Source organism: Eleginops maclovinus, chromosome 1, assembly GCF_036324505.1.
Source record: "Eleginops maclovinus isolate JMC-PN-2008 ecotype Puerto Natales chromosome 1, JC_Emac_rtc_rv5, whole genome shotgun sequence".
Lineage (NCBI taxonomy): Eukaryota > Metazoa > Chordata > Actinopteri > Perciformes > Eleginopidae > Eleginops > Eleginops maclovinus.
In genome coordinates, this window is record NC_086349.1 from 17,676,108 (window position 1) to 17,692,614 (window position 16,507).

General features: G+C 41.7%; 1 protein-coding gene across 1 annotated transcript; it reads right to left on the reverse strand.

Annotated features, from left to right (window-relative positions):
* Nucleotides 1–681: 681 nt before the first annotated feature.
* Nucleotides 682–14,505, reverse strand: LOC134867606 (EMILIN-3). Its single transcript, XM_063888319.1, is given in 8 exon segments — nucleotides 682–1,864; nucleotides 1,867–2,503; nucleotides 2,506–2,964; nucleotides 3,186–3,530; nucleotides 3,640–3,983; nucleotides 4,090–4,391; nucleotides 5,093–5,215; nucleotides 13,862–14,505. Coding segments are annotated over 8 exon segments (2,421 nt in total). The 5' UTR covers nucleotides 14,038–14,505; the 3' UTR covers nucleotides 682–1,829.
* Nucleotides 14,506–16,507: the final 2,002 nt, after the last annotated feature.

Here is a 16,507-nt window from a genome sequence, read left to right on the forward strand (position 1 = left end):
TTTTTTCCAATGAGCACAGTTTTCTTAATGAATGGTAAAGTCAGGGATGTTGTACAAAAATTATTCCCTCATACAAAACTGCTTACTCTGTGGAGTCACACCTCAGATTCATCCACCCAGCAGATATTAATAATATAATTTCCGGTCCACATTACATGCCGACAGCCAGTTAATCAGTGAGAGATGTTGCTGTCCTGAACTATTCGCTGAAATTCTGTGAAACCTGCCGACAGTGCAACCTGAATGCAGGCATAGTCATAATTCAAAATCTGTTTGCTGTCATGAGTCTGATATTTAGAGGAATTAATGCACTGGAGCTTTTTTTAAAACCCCTTTGAAAGTTCATTATTTTCAGGTTGTTATTATTATTATTATGTCATTAGCAGGTGTAGTTTTTGACCTGGTTGGTTAAGGACAGAAACAGCCTGGGCAATCATTTGAGGATCTGTTCAAAGAGAGTTTGTATGAATCAGAGGGAGTTATGTTTGCAAATCAAGTAGCATATTTAACCCACAAAACCACATCTTGGCAAGTGAATTATAATTACTGCTCATAGGACGTTGATATGCATCTGCCCATAAAAAAATAAATGATTCCAATGTTTGTCAGATTCTTTTACCTTATTAGGAATTCCAACACGCTATGGCAGATGTTTTTATCATACTTAATCATAGGCTTTATTTTAATGGCTGTTACCAAACATGGTGCCTCCACAGTATTAAGAAAGGGTCATAAATGCAGGTATTGACAGTGATATAAAATGTTTGCAGTGTAATGTACTGCACATTAAATCCCAAAGAAATCCTAAAATCCTAATGGTGTCACAGAATCTGGTCACAGAAATGTTTTTTTCTTTTGAAAGTTTTTTCTATTTTCTCCTTATTTGTTTGCTGACTATCAATACATGGGTGGAAATTATACAGACAATATTGTTATTTAAAAAAAAACAAATATATGTGGAAAAATTGCCCTTAACTATAACAACATTAACGAAATAGTATAATTCCTTCCGGTCTAGAAAAGGACTTTTCATTATAACAATTCCTGTTACTTAGAGTAACGTGTCTTTTTTATTAAGTATTCATTAGCAACATAATTGAAACACAATCCCACTTTGCCTCATTGTGTGTTAATAACACTGCCACCAGGAAGTGTTTTAAATTGTATTTATTGTAATCTTTACCATGCCATGTAATGTGTTGTCACTGTCCCCTAAAGGTGAGTTTTGGAACGTCCATGCAACTTGAAGCACTGCGGCATATACAAACACAACTGTCAAAGCAGAATTACATTTTAAATGTGTGACAGGGAAGTTTACAAAAATGTAAATAGCACCAAGTGGACATACAGTAAGAAAAAAAAGACCAAACAACATAGTATGTCAAGTGGGCTTGTCAGTAGAAACCCGTAGCAGCGTATTAATCCCATATCATCCACTTTGTTTCCCCATTGCTCTAATATAACAGTTTGACATTTTAACAATGCAGTCACTTCATATAAGTTAAAATAAAAGGTAAAATGTAAAACAAAACAATCATGATCAGAGAAAAAAATCAAATGCCCTATTGAATAAAATCTCAAGGGAACATATTGCCCAGCTATACAACCATAAGTGTGTCTTTGTATTATGTGACTTCCTCTTCTCATTTCATTAAACTGAACACCCACAACCTCCGGAGAGGGTGGGGGAACTTTTTTTTCTGGTTCAGTTAATTTGCATCTTTTCAGATGGGATTTGAAAGAAAGAGGAGAGAAACAGAAGAAGTCACTCGATCCAAATGAAAATCGCACACAAGTCTCTTTTTGAAAAATATTCTATAGCTCAGATGCTACTGGTCTCCTTTTTGGTTTCTGCCTACTTTTGGCAGTCTTTGACCTCCCCTTTCAATTCAGCTAGCTGTTCTGAATGGGCGGTTAGGGTGCCATTCACCTCGGCCAGATAGGAGTCTGAATGTCTCTCAAGCTCTGCCCTGATCCTCTCCAGGTGCTCTGCCAGCTCACTCAGGCTGCTGCACTGCCCCTCTACCTGGCTCACCCTGCTATCAACGTCCTTCACCTCCTTCTGTACTTCTATCGCTGTGCTCCGGCAGCCCTGCAGCTCCCCAGACAGCCGTCTTTTCAGGGAAACCAACTCTCCCTTCAGCTGGGCCAACCTCCTCTCACCGGACCCTAGGAGCGAGGCTTGGTGGCCCATCAGTTTGGTGATTCCTTCCACCTGATTGACTATCTGGTGCTCTCTCTGCTCCCAGGAGGCGTTCGCGTGGCCAACTTCACTTGCAATGAATCTAATAGAGTCCTTTAGGCCCTTCAGAGTGCGGTTCACAGAGTTGATGTTAACCTTCAGCAGGGTGATCTCTCCATGGACGTTGCCCTCTGTTTCCTCCTGTGCGATGTGGAAGAGCATGTTCTGCAGGGTTTTGTTAAGGCGATCTAGCTGGTCAGATTGTGTATCAAGGCGATCAGTCATCTTCTTCTCCATCCCTTCACATTCCTCCTCTACTCCAGGGACACTGACACCCCTGCTGGCTGGCTGGAGGGCGAGCAAGAGGAGGTGCAGAGAAGCTCCAGATCAATTAATTGTTTCTGAATGCCATCCAAGTCTCCCTCCACTCTCCTCCTGACAGACTCGATCTCCGTCTCCAGTGCTGGGACCACCTGACCCTCCAGGAGTGCTGGAGCAGTGGCATTACTCAGCTCCTCAACAGCCACAAACACTCTCTCTTCCAGGGTCTTCAGCTTGTCATCCAGTATGCTCTTGAAGCCGTCCAGACCACCAGGAAACCCACCATCAAGTCCACCCTCTGTAGAATTAAGGCGTACCTCTATGTCCAGTAGGCGGGTCTCAATCAGTGTCTCTACATGTACGCTCTGGTCAGTGAGAGCAGTCTGGAGCTGTCTCTGAGACTCTGTCAAACCTTTTACAGACTCTTCCAGCAGCAGCACACGCTGGGACAAACTGTTTACCTGCAAAAATCAAACAGTTAATTAGTAAATTATGAATCCAATAAGATGTCCAATTAGACCTGATAACAATACATTCTCTATAGCAACAATGGAAAAAGGGTTAGAAATCAATCAAGCATTCTGGCCAAAATGTTCTTGAAGAATTTTATCTACTTTTAAAGCTAACAAGTACATTTATTACATTTACTTGAGTAATTGGTGATCAGATCAGTGTGTCCTACCTGTCCACAGCAGCTCTCAGTGAGAGTGAGGCCCTGGATCTGAGCCTGCAAAGAGCCCAACTCCTCCCTGATCCCTGTCTCTCTTCCATCTAGAGACTGCTGCATCTGCTCCTGCCCATCCATGTGCTCCCTATGGCACTGGTTCTTCACCGCCCCAATCTTCTCGTCACAGTGGTTCTCCAGACCGGACAGACGGCGCTCAAAGCCATCCAGGATCTCCGCTCGCACGCCAGCCAGCTTGGCGTCTAGGATCTGTTCCACATTAATAGAGGAGCCAGAGATGGGCCTGCCTCCGGCTCCGTCTAACAGCCTCTTGAGCTGGCCATCATGACCCAGGACCATCCCCTAAGGAGAAACAGGTGAAAAGGGAAAAAAAGTAACATTTAATAAAGGAGGGTGAAGGTAAACTGAGGCCTGAACCATCTGTAGAGATCTGTTTCCATCATCTTTGTACCTGAATCTCCTCTAAGATGTGAGTTTTGGCTCGCAGCTCATCCTTCACTTCCGTCACACTCCCTGCCAAGTCTCCAAATCCATTGAAAATTTCTCCTCCAAGTCCGTCAGGAGTCCCATCTGGGATCACCCCAAATCCTACTGTAGAGTCTGGCACACGGGGAGCGTTTGGTAGCAGGGACAGCAAGACTTTGTTGGTATCTTCCCGGAGAGATGTGCGCAGGCGCTCCTCCAGGCCGGCCACCACCCCATTGAGAGTGTCCAGACCCTGTGTGAGGCGACGCAGATCCTCCTCCATGCGGTCCAAACGTTCACCAGTCACTCCCGAAATCCCAAATTTGTTTCCTGTATTTCCAAGCGTAAAACAGAAAGGACAATGGAGGATTTTTCTGTGCCCCAGGCTTTACAATACATCGTTTTATGTTCTCACTATAGTTTAGATTTCCCTTACCAGTAGGGAGCTGTCCTGAGGGTATTGGTCTGTGGTCAGGCACACCAGGGAAGGGTTTAACAGGCTCCAGTTGTCCTCCTCCAGGCCTGTGGTCCACAGGGGGTCTAGGCCCGTGAGGGAAGCCTTTCGTTCCTGGCCGGTGGGGCAAACCCCCACCATTGAAAGGTGGGATCATGACGTCAGGCAACGACGTGGGTCCATCATAGCAGTTTTCTCCTGAGTAGCCGGGACAACATCTCCACTCCAGCTCACTCACCGTCTTAAATCCCACCTTGTACGTTGGCTTATAGAATGTCCTGTACCTGAACGGGACATAACAACAAAATGAGACTAATGAGGAATGACACCAGAAGAGCAGCATTTGTTTTTCCTAATTAAGATCACAGAGCCAGAACCAGGGTGTGAGGTGCAGGTCAGAGATAAAGGGATGAAGGTTGTTCTTTATGAGATTATATACAGATTAGAGGGAGATTAGGAGATTAGAACAAAGTAATTTAAATGATGCAGCGTCAGAGGATTGAACCAACTTTCTCTCTCACACACAGACACCAACAACCACACACACAGTTATTCAAAAGGGAAAATCCCCTCTTTAATGTCCTGTGTATTGGATACTTGAAGTCACATCTAGAAAATTCATGAGCATATCAACATGGTCCCACACAAATCTGAAGTGTAGTTAAAGTGTTATTCCAGACCTCATTTTGTAGGTTCGTACATATATATATATATATATATATATATATATATATATATATATTATATTGAGTATTTAGCCCCCAGTGACTCATATTGACAATACATGATATGAACAGTAGAGGGCAGCATTGATATAGAATATATTCTAGAGCATTCCCCAAACTGCAGTTTCTCTTGAAGTGATTACTGCACATTTTTTACTTCACAACAAAATTCCTTAGGACTTAAACTTGAAATGGTTATCGTTGTTAGTTTAACCGTTTCCTGTGTTGCATTTTGTGATACATGTTTTTGAAAAACCTACATGACAACAGGACACTTCTGACCCCAGATGCACTTGGTGGTGTACTCGGCCTTCACGAAGGTAGACACTCCGTCCTGCATGATGCATGTGATGTTCTTCTGGACCACGTAGGCACAGTGGTTTCTGTGGACACAGTAGAGTGACATCATAATTAGTTACAGCACTGACATATCAACGTGGCAATACCCGTCCCATTACAGATCAGAAGGGCCTTATTTTGCTCCATAACTGTGTATTAATGTTAGACTACATAGCCTTCGCTGAAAAGGAAGAGTCTGTTTTATAATATTTGTTTGAATATCACTGTACCCTATTTAGTAGTATTTCCCTACAAAGCACTGCTGCTACTCCCCCTCCAGCTGGGTGATTATTCCTTACTGACATATGTCATTCAGATATGAAGCTCCCTTTCATCACCACCCTAGTGTTTCATAAACTTGCTATCTTATGTAGAATTGTAATAATATCCATTTCAAATTGCATTTTCAGGGGCAAATTATAACCAGAACTTACAAGCTATGAAGGAGTTTTCAAAGAAGAGCTTCATAAATGTAAGTAATATTCCCCTGTTTCATTTCAAAATCACCTATTTATGGATCCCTGTCAGCGTGATGAAAGAAGATTTTTGCTGTGCTTTGCCTGAATTGATGTTCTTATGTTTCCTTTTAGTTAAAATTTGTGATTTAGTAATTCAAAACACATTTATTATTGACACATTTAGTGATTTGAGCCAACAACATTTTTGAAGACAAGGAATATCAGCAAGACTTCATCCCCGGGAGTTCTCAGATATGTCTATTATCCAACACATAATAACTTCACAATAACTACTTTGAGTAGTTATTGCATCATGCTGGAGCTGGACCTTCTCTATCTTTCTCCTTCTTCATTGCCAGTGCAGCTATAGCAACTGCTAAATGTTCCCCGGGCCTCTGCGCAACACAGGAAACGATGATCTGCACTCTTTAGACTCACATGAGAAGCAGTTCTTACATTCAGGGGGGAACGTTTAGCAACACATGCAGTACTTTACGTTGCTCCACAGCTGTTTCGGGACAAATAGAGGTTTTTGGAGGAGCAGGGAGGGAGACGGGGGCTGAGGAGCTTCTACATGCCAAGTTAACAGGTTCAGAGGGCTTACAGGCGGCCTGTCAGAAACTGTGAGAAACCGCTGCACTGCTGCTGCTTTATACAAATCGTTGACTGTGTTGACAGCATTTGTGTGTGTGTGTGTGTGTGTGTGTGTGTGTGTGTGTGTGTGTGTGTGTGTGTGTGTGTGTGTGTGTGTGTGTGTGTGTGTGTGTGTCACACTCTCTCCGTGTTGACATATGTTAATGGTGGTGGAAGGAAAAGGGCAGAAGTCAAAATGACAGAGCTCCTTTCATACCAGCCTGACAACCTGCTGCCAGGTCATGGGTTGTTAAGGAAGTGGCAGTTATGACCTGAACTGATGTGGTATGACGGGAGCTCTTAAACTACTTTAAACCCACACAGGCAATGTACTGGCAGACAGAAGGTTATATGGTTAGAACGTTCTTTAATGTATCAAGTGGTGCTTAGGTAAAGGAAATTAAGACCTTTAATTTCCCTCTCACTTAAACTCATAACTAACTCACGTGATATTTCCCTGCCCAGTCGTCTGTTGCCGCTGTTACAATGCTGCAAACAATTTGCTTTCATGCATTTTTTTTTGGCACAACCCTGACTGCAGGCTCTTTTCTATATGACCCCTTGGGTGGGTTAACACTGATCACTCCCTCTGCTCTCATCTGCTGCTACACAGAGCCTTTGGTGCCAAAATAAATGTAATACATTATTTTCTAACAGATGAAAAATACATATGTACACTATCACATTTAGGTGGTGACAGTTAAAGTGATTCCTGGATTAAGAAAATCTGATGACACTTCATACAGAGAAGTTTAAACACTAGTGAGTACTTTAAGTAGCTTCAAAAGCTTTAACTATTATATTGTGAAATCTTAATAGTATCTTAAATGAATGGCTTCCTCCTCATAAGTTACAGATTTATTGAATGCAACAAAAATCTTTATTTGTTGATAATAGAAAAAGCTTATACAAGCATTAAAGGATTTATGACAGTTGATGGAGCACAATACACAACCATGTCTGTGTATTCAATACAGAAAGTACGTGACCCCTTCTCCATTACAGGCAGAGCTGATCAGTGGAGTGAAAACTGACCATGTTCACCAATTTGGTTGTCAGGTGCACATCAGGGTGGTGGGGAATCCAGATGTACATGGGTTGAAAAAATGCTTTCTCCCAGTGTCTGTTTCTGCCTTTCCCTCCCCAGTCTGCTCTTTGCCTGTTTTAACAGATCTGTCAATGTCATTTAGATCCAAGAGTAATATTTTATCCTGAGTTTTCTTACGGGTTGAGGTCCCAATTGAGAGATCGTGATGGTGTATGTCAGCTGCGCCGACACTGATATCCTCTAACACATGTGAACATATAATACACACCTCCTGGGTCTTTGATCTCATATCCACAGAGACCGAACTGCTTTTCAGGATAAGGATTAAATGAGCTTTATCGAGAGAAATACGAACCATAATGAGCAAGTGGTCATATGTGAGAAAAGCAAAGTCTTCAGTGTTGCCGGGTTAGTGAGAACTTTGTTTTGTCTGCTAATGCGTGTCTGGATGACCTCCAGACTGGAAATGACAGCACTAATCGGGACAGTTTGGGGAAAAAATGATGAGAAGTTCTGATCTATTATGATCTAATATCTGAGGATAACGGAAAGGAAAGAGAGAGGAGCCACCTCTGGTCTATTTTCACGCCAGTGGCAGAGGGATACTGTTTAAAAGCGTATTACATACTTTCCAATGTTAAGCACTCAATGGTGACAGATGGGAGCGGTTGACCACACAAGATAACCAATTAACAGTAAACATTATTTATGACTCGCATTTAAAATCAAATAGCATTGGGCAACATATCATACCCATGCAAAAGATAATTAGCATCAACAGCTCCAATAAAAACACAACATACATGTTTTACATTTTTTACATTTTTTAAGGGATCATGGTTAGAGCTATATCTGATTTATGGGTCCGGGACAAATTAGTCTTCAAAAAAGATTTAACGGTGTCAACTGAGGGCAGGTGAACTTTTCCTTGGCTTTAGGGCAGAAGCAGCTATGGTGATGAGCCTTTAAATGTAATGTTGCCCCAAGGACAGACAAAAGCATCTGGACAGAGAGCCTGAGCTAGAAAAAGAATAGCGTAAAAAGTAAGAAGTAAAGGAAGACGCCAAAATATGTTTCTAAATCTTTACAAAACGTAAGAGATCCTTTGCGGTTATTTGGTCCTAAATGATCATAAATAGTACTGGATACATGAAAACTTTGACATGAGGATTACCATATTTCATGACAATCTGTCCAATAGCAAAAAACCATGACTCCAGCCACACGGCCATAATGGCTAACAGTTTCTAGTAGCAGCTGATTAGTATGCTTTCCTTGAGTGAACTTACCAAGCTCATGTAATGCATCCAATGTGATTACATTCCACTCGTCTGGTATGCAGTTTAAGACTGAATTATGCCTTGAAGAATGTTTAGCCAGGGCTGAGTCAAATGCTACTTATTGCTTATTTGACTAGTTCACTGTACATGTTAAAAACATGCTCATCAGCTTCATTTGTATGATCTAATACTGCAGTAAATGGTATTTGAGCGATTTCTGATATTGTTTTTCTCGTATGTGTTAGACAATTAGAATACAACAGAAAACATCAAGAAAAACACCCAAAATCGTAGAAAAAAAGTCTCCAGTTGATCCACACCCTCACTGAACCACCCAACCCCAATTGACTCAACATTGTTTCAAATTCATCTGTGTATTAAGCTCTGTTTTGAAACTCTCACCTTCATTTGACACACGTCTCTTTCTCTCCAATGATTATTAAAAGTCGGGAAAGCCACTCTTTCTGTTTCTCTTGCGCAACTTTCTTTCACCTTACACACGTCGCCGTTTTAACGCCACAATTTTGTCTTTTTTCTATCATTAGAGCGTGTCATTTTTTGACTGTTAGTCTGGTCCCACTGTAAATATTTCCAGTATAGCATTACAGTTCCTAAATCGTTTCAGATCCTCCCAGGGGAAAAGCAGAATTCCCATCTCAGTTTCTCATGTGGAGCGTTTTGGTAAATATTATTGCTGCTAGACCTCCACCCTCTGCTCGGCCCAAAACAACTCACCTTTCAATCCCCCCTGTTTTTTCTCAAAACCTCCCTCTACTTATTTTCTGAAAAATCTGCAAAGTACAGGTAATCTCTGTTTACTTTCATAAGCATACCAGTCCCGCTCTTTCCTCTGTTTGTAATGTGTCTTTTTTTTTTTTTTACTTTCTTTCGATTTTTCAAGAAGACCGACTGTGTTTCCTCATCATGATCCTGAACTCTCCGGCTTTCTAAATTGCTACTTTTCCTTCATGGCTTTGACGCTGTGTTACTTAAATCCTCACCTTCCTGAATACTGACCGCTCTTTCACCTGCAGGTTTCCTGACTGTTTGAACCGGGCCACTGCTGTTCACTCCCGACAGATTTATGACTGGAGAAGGCCAGATAGAAAACCATGCAAACTTTAATAGCACCTTTAACAACCGTGTCTATAGGCTAACCACTCTCCTCCAGGGCCCATCTCTTTCCATATACGCTTTTAATGAAACCTATTTCTAGCCAACTGGCAGCACTTGAAGGCCCCATGGTGCAGGGTTGATTGACGTTGCTCTTGTGGCTACTGATTAGGGTTAAAGGAAAGACGTGATACTCCCAGCTCTAGAACCAATGGGATCACATGCAAAGACAGTCAGCTCCAATGCCCGCTCTAGTTATTATAGCTTTAAGACAGACCATTACTTTCACATGTGCTTACTTCTGGCAATCTGCCTCTAAATCTCACTACAGCTATGAAACCATCCAAACATGTTTACAACCTGTAGTTGTTAGTTTCTATTCATTATAGATCATTTTGCGCTTGCTTTATTGGACAGTTCTATACTTTTTTATGTTGTTTTGTTCTGTTTCTCTCTTGGAGTACTTTAAGAGGCTCAACCACCGGTAAAAACACATATATAACTTATCCTGAGGCATTTCCCAAAGCACATAATCTTCTTTGTGTAAGAATAGCACTCAGTGTTCTTTAAATAATAGGGTTTTTAAAAGGAATTGTAAGGTTCATTGCACAGTATATGTTTGAGAATGAATCAAAAGCAATGTGTTACACAGAAGGTGGCTGCTGTACAAACCAAAACTACTATTTCTCTGACTGATAGCACCCTTTTAATATTCAAAGAGAGCTGAGAAACCTTATTTAAAATGTAGATACTTTGTTAAATTAACACCATCTCGCTAGACCTTTGCAGGTTTAAAGTCAGGACTTGACTAAGTGGCCAAGGGGCCGTGGTTCTACTTCAATCTCCCTACAGATGTCTGAGCTCCTTAAGCTATTTCTAAGGGTCAGCCCAGCCACCACAAGGGAAAAAACTCATTCTTTTGGTCAAAATTCAAAGCTCATGGCCCACAGATGGGGGTTAGATTGTAGATGGACATCTTTGCCATACGGCTCAGCGCCTTCTTCACCACAATGGTCTAGTACAACGCCTGAATTTAAGCTGCCAAATCCAACTTTTGATCTCAAGGCAGTTAAAGTATTTTGGGTACTTTTCACACTTTCTAAGCAAAATTGAGAGAAATTGCTCCAGTTTCCTTTCTTGCAAACAATTTCACTCAAGGATCAATACGACTCTCATGTAGGTTAGCTAAAAATGAAGCTTAAGCCAGCAGGTGTAAAGCTCAAACATGACTACTTGTTTCTCATTCTTTGCTAAGCATTAATTAACTTAATGTCAAGCTATTAATTTCTACAGTTTTGAATAGAAATGTGTCAAAATTTTAATGGGAAATTAGGAGACAGACAACAGACTTTGAATATTGAATCATCCCAGTTCTAAAGAAAATGTTTGTGAATTCATTAGCCTTGTAGATGGAATTTCACTTTCACATTTCAACATTTGACCAGAAAGGTCAGTGAAAGCAGTTAAGATGGATGTATATATGTTGGTGATGAGCTTGGTAGTTCACTGCCCAGCCTCTGTGACCCTTAGCAGGAGACTGGCTCCAGTCTTGTCCTCCACTGGACACTCAACACAAACTTACAACAGCAACCGACAACCTCTAACCCCTGCCAACTCACTGACCTTTACCCCCTTGACCTCTGTCCAATTTATCATCAAAAAGCCCTGGGATATTTCTCTAATCTGATCAGTGAAGGCATGTGGCATCTGCTGGGATCCTAATTGATAAATACAAATTTCCCGTTGATGACTCTGTTTGGCTTTTGGATTACGTTTCACCTGTTTATCTGCCATGTTGTGGTATAGTGGCAGTAACATGGTGAGAAATGTTATGTGTGATGCTACACACATTTTTAAGACAGCTTGTTTCCTTTATTATTATTAAAAAATAAGCAGAGAATTTGATACACAGAATAACATAGAAGTAGATCATATGGACTTGCCAAACCCAACCAGTTAATAATAATAAAACCAGAGTTATTTTTATTTGCTCTAGGAAAATAATGGTATATAATGTCAAAAACATGAGCGTCATGAAACTTTGCAACCTTGCCAAAGCCTTGGACGAATATTACAATCTGGAAAATCTGAGCTAAGGCTGGACCGTTTTAGCCATAGCCTGTGTAGGCTTATTTGCAATAAAGCTGTGACAGGTACAGTATTGTAACTGTCTACGATGTCCCAGTCGGTGACTACAGGGCTATATATTTTCTCAGTGAAGCAACGGTTGCACTGAGTAAAAGGAAAAGACTGTGAAATCAAATGACTCGCTTTGCTACCATAACATAGATAATTCAACATGGACTAAAAAAAGGCTCCAACAGCTGATAATTGTTTTAATATCTCACTAAAAGACAGGAATGTTTTGTCCATGTGACTCTGCAGTCGGTAAGAAAAAAGAGTTTGTATTTACAAGCTGTTAAAACATACCAGTGAAATCCTTTACAAAAAACCTTCCACCTTACATACATGGACACACACACACACACACACACACACACACACACACACACACACACACACACACACACACACACACACACACACACACACACACATTTTATTTTTAAGTGTCTATTTCCACGGACCAGTCCAGGACAAAAACAACTTTGCTCGTATATCTTTGGTGGTGGTCTGACACTGAACCGTCCCCAGGGCCCACTGTGTCCAAGGTGGGTCAGCAACTCATGTATAAACACTATAGTTGGACGCAGACACGTGTGGGAATATGACCAGCTACCAGCAAACACTGACCAATTGCAATTACTGATCAGCTACTTTTAAATAGAACAATCTGAAACAACTAGTTAATCTCCCGGTCGATCAATCTTTCTTGGGATTCTGGCTTGGAAATATATTTGGCATTAATTGGCATGTGTGAATATAAATAGACCTCTCTGGAGTCATTGTCAAAAATAAATGGATGCCACCAGCATGCAGTTCTTCAACAAGACATGAACAGCAAAGTTAGAAATATGAAATATAAGTAATAATAAGATGTATTGCATACAGTAAGAGGCAGTAAGAGAAGTAGTGATTTTGGCGGGAATAAACGATGACACGATAATTAGCAATGAGCAGGAGACAGACAAGAGTTATTTTGTTAGGTTAAAGAACAAATGTTGGTGTTGCATTTTGGGTGAGGGATGCTGATGAGCCTGTTCCCTGGTGAGGTGTGTGTACATGGCAGACGGAGCAGGGCTGGGCGATCAGCAGTGTTCAGTGGCAGTTTGAGTGAAGCAGCAGGTAGCTGGGGAGCTGTCCAAAGACATAACAGCTCTCGGGGGAAGCCAAGCAAGAGAGACGGAGAAAGGGAGGACAAAGTGAAAGAGCCCCACAGTCCAAACATCAGCCATCCAGGCAAAATATATCCACTAGACCTTTTTATCTCACAGCCTCATGGCTTTAAAGTGCATTATGCGTTGCTTAGGGTTGGTTTTCCCCTTTGCTCATGTAGTTTGACTGTCCTGAGGATATGATTTCAATTTTTTGACATACATCACAGTTTATTGAAGAAAAACAGAAGAATATCCTTTTACCTCGACTTGTTGATTTTGGGAAGAACTTGGCAGAAAGTAAAATAAAATATAAATCAAGTTTTCAACATTAATCTCAATGCAACCTCAGTTTAGACGGTGTTGTGACTAAAGTATTGATTAAAGATAAGCGGTACCACTCCCCTCTGTCAGCGGCTGTCCAGCTGTACTGTAAGACTTGTCTCTTGTTGAGCCCCCATCCCAACCACTGTGACACCCGCTGCATTACTGATCAATACTCTTGTCATCAACTCAGCACCCCCTTAGCTAAATCATGAAGGAAATAAAGACAGCTCTGTTTTCATAACCCAGCATGTAGTTGTTTCTCTATATTGTTAAACACAGATGGTTTTAGGTGTGAACCAAAAAGGGTGGATGGTGAGTAAGGGAGAAACAGAGAGTCAATTCAGGGATCTGTTACCAAGACGATGCCCTAACTAAAACCATATTTCTGCAACTCGCTGGTGATATGTGTTTCTCAGGGGAAATACAGTATGAGGTGGGTCCTGCTTGAAGCACTCTAGCTACTTGGAATGCCTCTTTGAATTCAATACCCTGCAGTGTGGGAAGGGAAAGAAAACCTGCACTAGCGCCTCTGACATGTCCAAAAAGGAGCACTTACTTGTGACGGGTCATGGGCTTGTTTGGGGAATGGTGAGGGTTGAGTCCAGCCTTGTACAGGTTGAATCTGTTCCCATAGAAAGGACTGACATGGCCTCCATAGAAAGTTCCTTTACTGTCCGCCACAGATAGCCACACTCCTAAAAGAAAGAGCTGTGCAACCAGAAGACACAACATGGTCCTGATAGTTTTTTCCTCTAAGAATTTGAAAAGCTGAACTTAAATCCACAGTCTTGAACTGGCTGGTGAGGAAAAAGTTGTAAAAAGTGATAGTTGTAGCTTCCTCAGAGTGTGGTGTTGAAGGTCCCCGGCTCACGTGCAGTGTTGTCTTTCTCAGCGGGCCCTGAAGGAGACATGGAGCCCAAACAGCTGTACCATCAGCAGCATCTCACGCTGCACGCCTTCAGTTCACGCACTAACCACAGCCTGAGCACATCAGACAGAGCAGAGGGAAAACTAGTGGGGCTGAAGAGGGAGGGGAGAGGAAGAGGGGCAAGGAAAACAACACAAAGGTGTGCTGGAGGAGGGGTAAAAAAAAAGAGGAGAGCAGGACAGAGGAAAGGAGGAGTGAAGAGAGTGTCTCTAGGAAAGTTTCAGCTCCATATACATACACATGTATCGGGTGTGACCTGCTGACTAGGTTGGAGCCTCCAAGTCCTCTGCACTCTGCATGAGTGAAGCTGTGTGCAAGCAGCAGCGCTCTGCTGCCTCTGAAGGGGCAGGCAGACAGACAGCCTCTATTTGCATATCCCACCCCAACTCCAACCTCGCTGCTCTGCACAAGAGGGGGACTGACAGCTAATATGATTTAGTGACTCTCCCTTTTACACTTTCTTACATACATACATTGGTTTATTACTTAATTCTGCTTTAGCTCTGTTTGCCATCACATCTCCCGCTCGCGACCCCTCTCTCTCCATTCTCCAACTAGAGAATCTCTCGTTAATTCCTGATTGCTTTTATTCCTTTTCCCTTTCCTTTTCATTCTCCATCTGCTCTGGGAGTCGTTGGACATCAAAGTTCAGCCCCAGTTTTCAGTGCCATGTGCGTAGCCGTGGCTGCAGCCGGCTTAGACGCTGCAGATCCGGACACAATGGACCTCCTCCTTGCCCTCACCGCGGTCAGTCATTAAAAATCCCAGCCACAGCTTCAGTTGCGATCCACACCACGACCCCCTGCTTATGTCATTCCGCACTTCCATGTCGTTCTTGAATTCATGCATAACTGCCTCCATGTCTTTCAGCAGTTTTTCCCTGGGAATTACGCAAATCAATTCAGTCTCCTAATTCAGTTTAATAAGAGAGCGTCAGTGACTGATCAGTGTCTTAATTTAGGTTTGTTGAGCCCTATAAAATGTCCCTAATGTGCTGTAGATGCTTTCTTCTCGATTTTGGAGGTGCATTGTACTTCTATCACAAGAAATTAGAATCACAAAAGCAAACTATAATTACTAAACGGTATAGATACTGTACATATTTTCACCTTATTTGTCAAATTTGTATTGCAGTAGTTACTTTCGTAGTGATATGTCATAGATAGAATGTTCATCCCATTGTGCATACCATAGAAAAATATGCAAGAAAATAAAGTATCATCAGAAAAATATTAAACTACACTCCAACAAAGGTCAATGGTTTATAGCTCTACCGTCTCGTGGCAGTTTGAGCACTGCTGGGTCTGAAACATTTGACAACATTTCCCCCCAAATAAGCCACTTCAATTTTGCATTTATAAATTCTGATCCGACCGCCACACCAAAATAGCCACAGGCTCGATCACAATTTTATCTTCTCTAGTTCTCATAGTGATGCACCTCATCACTACAGCATGATAGTTAGATGGCATGCTAAGCCATGACATCTCGGTGAGTGTGTCTGATTGTAAAAGCCTCCTTGAGTAGGAAGATCTAAGGGGGGGGGACAGAGTCTGAAGGGGCCTCTTTGTTTAGACGATTACTAAGCAAGTGTCCTTCACACATGTGTGTGGAGCCCACACCATTAACCCCGCTTTATTTACTCTTCATTTACAAGTCAGTGTGAAAGAAAAACACACAGTTTCACAGTATGCAGAGCCACATCACATAAGTGGAAGAGTTTTTCCAAATATTACTATTTCAGACCCAAGGGTGCTCTAAGATGTTGTGTGTTATCGTTGGTATAACTAATATTTTTAAATCTGTTCATCTTATTCCATGGTATGCACTATATTTTGGACTCATTCAGCTTCCTTTCGTCTGCTTGTGCTGCAAAGATTTATTGACCTACAATGTCAAAGCTGCTGAAGAGTTAAGCCTCCTGCTGAAGATTCACCCCGTCGCACCCGAAGCTGTCGCCTTGGAAAAGCAGGAAGACGGTGAAAAGGAAACTATTTTCTAAATCTTTGTCTATTCTGGCAGACAGCTCAGAACTAAATACCATTTTTCACAGAAATGACTGGCACAATTTTAAGCAGATGTCAGCCTCAGCACACTGTCCAGATGTTAGAGAGCAAAGAAATATATCTGGGATTCTCTCACTGCAAGTTTGGGAGTGTATGTCTATTTACAGCTTTAAAAATACATTAAATTTTCTGTTTTGATTAATTATCTCTGCACAAAACAGTGGCTCATGAGTCTGGTTTGCTCCATTTGTTCTGATCCCAATTCTAT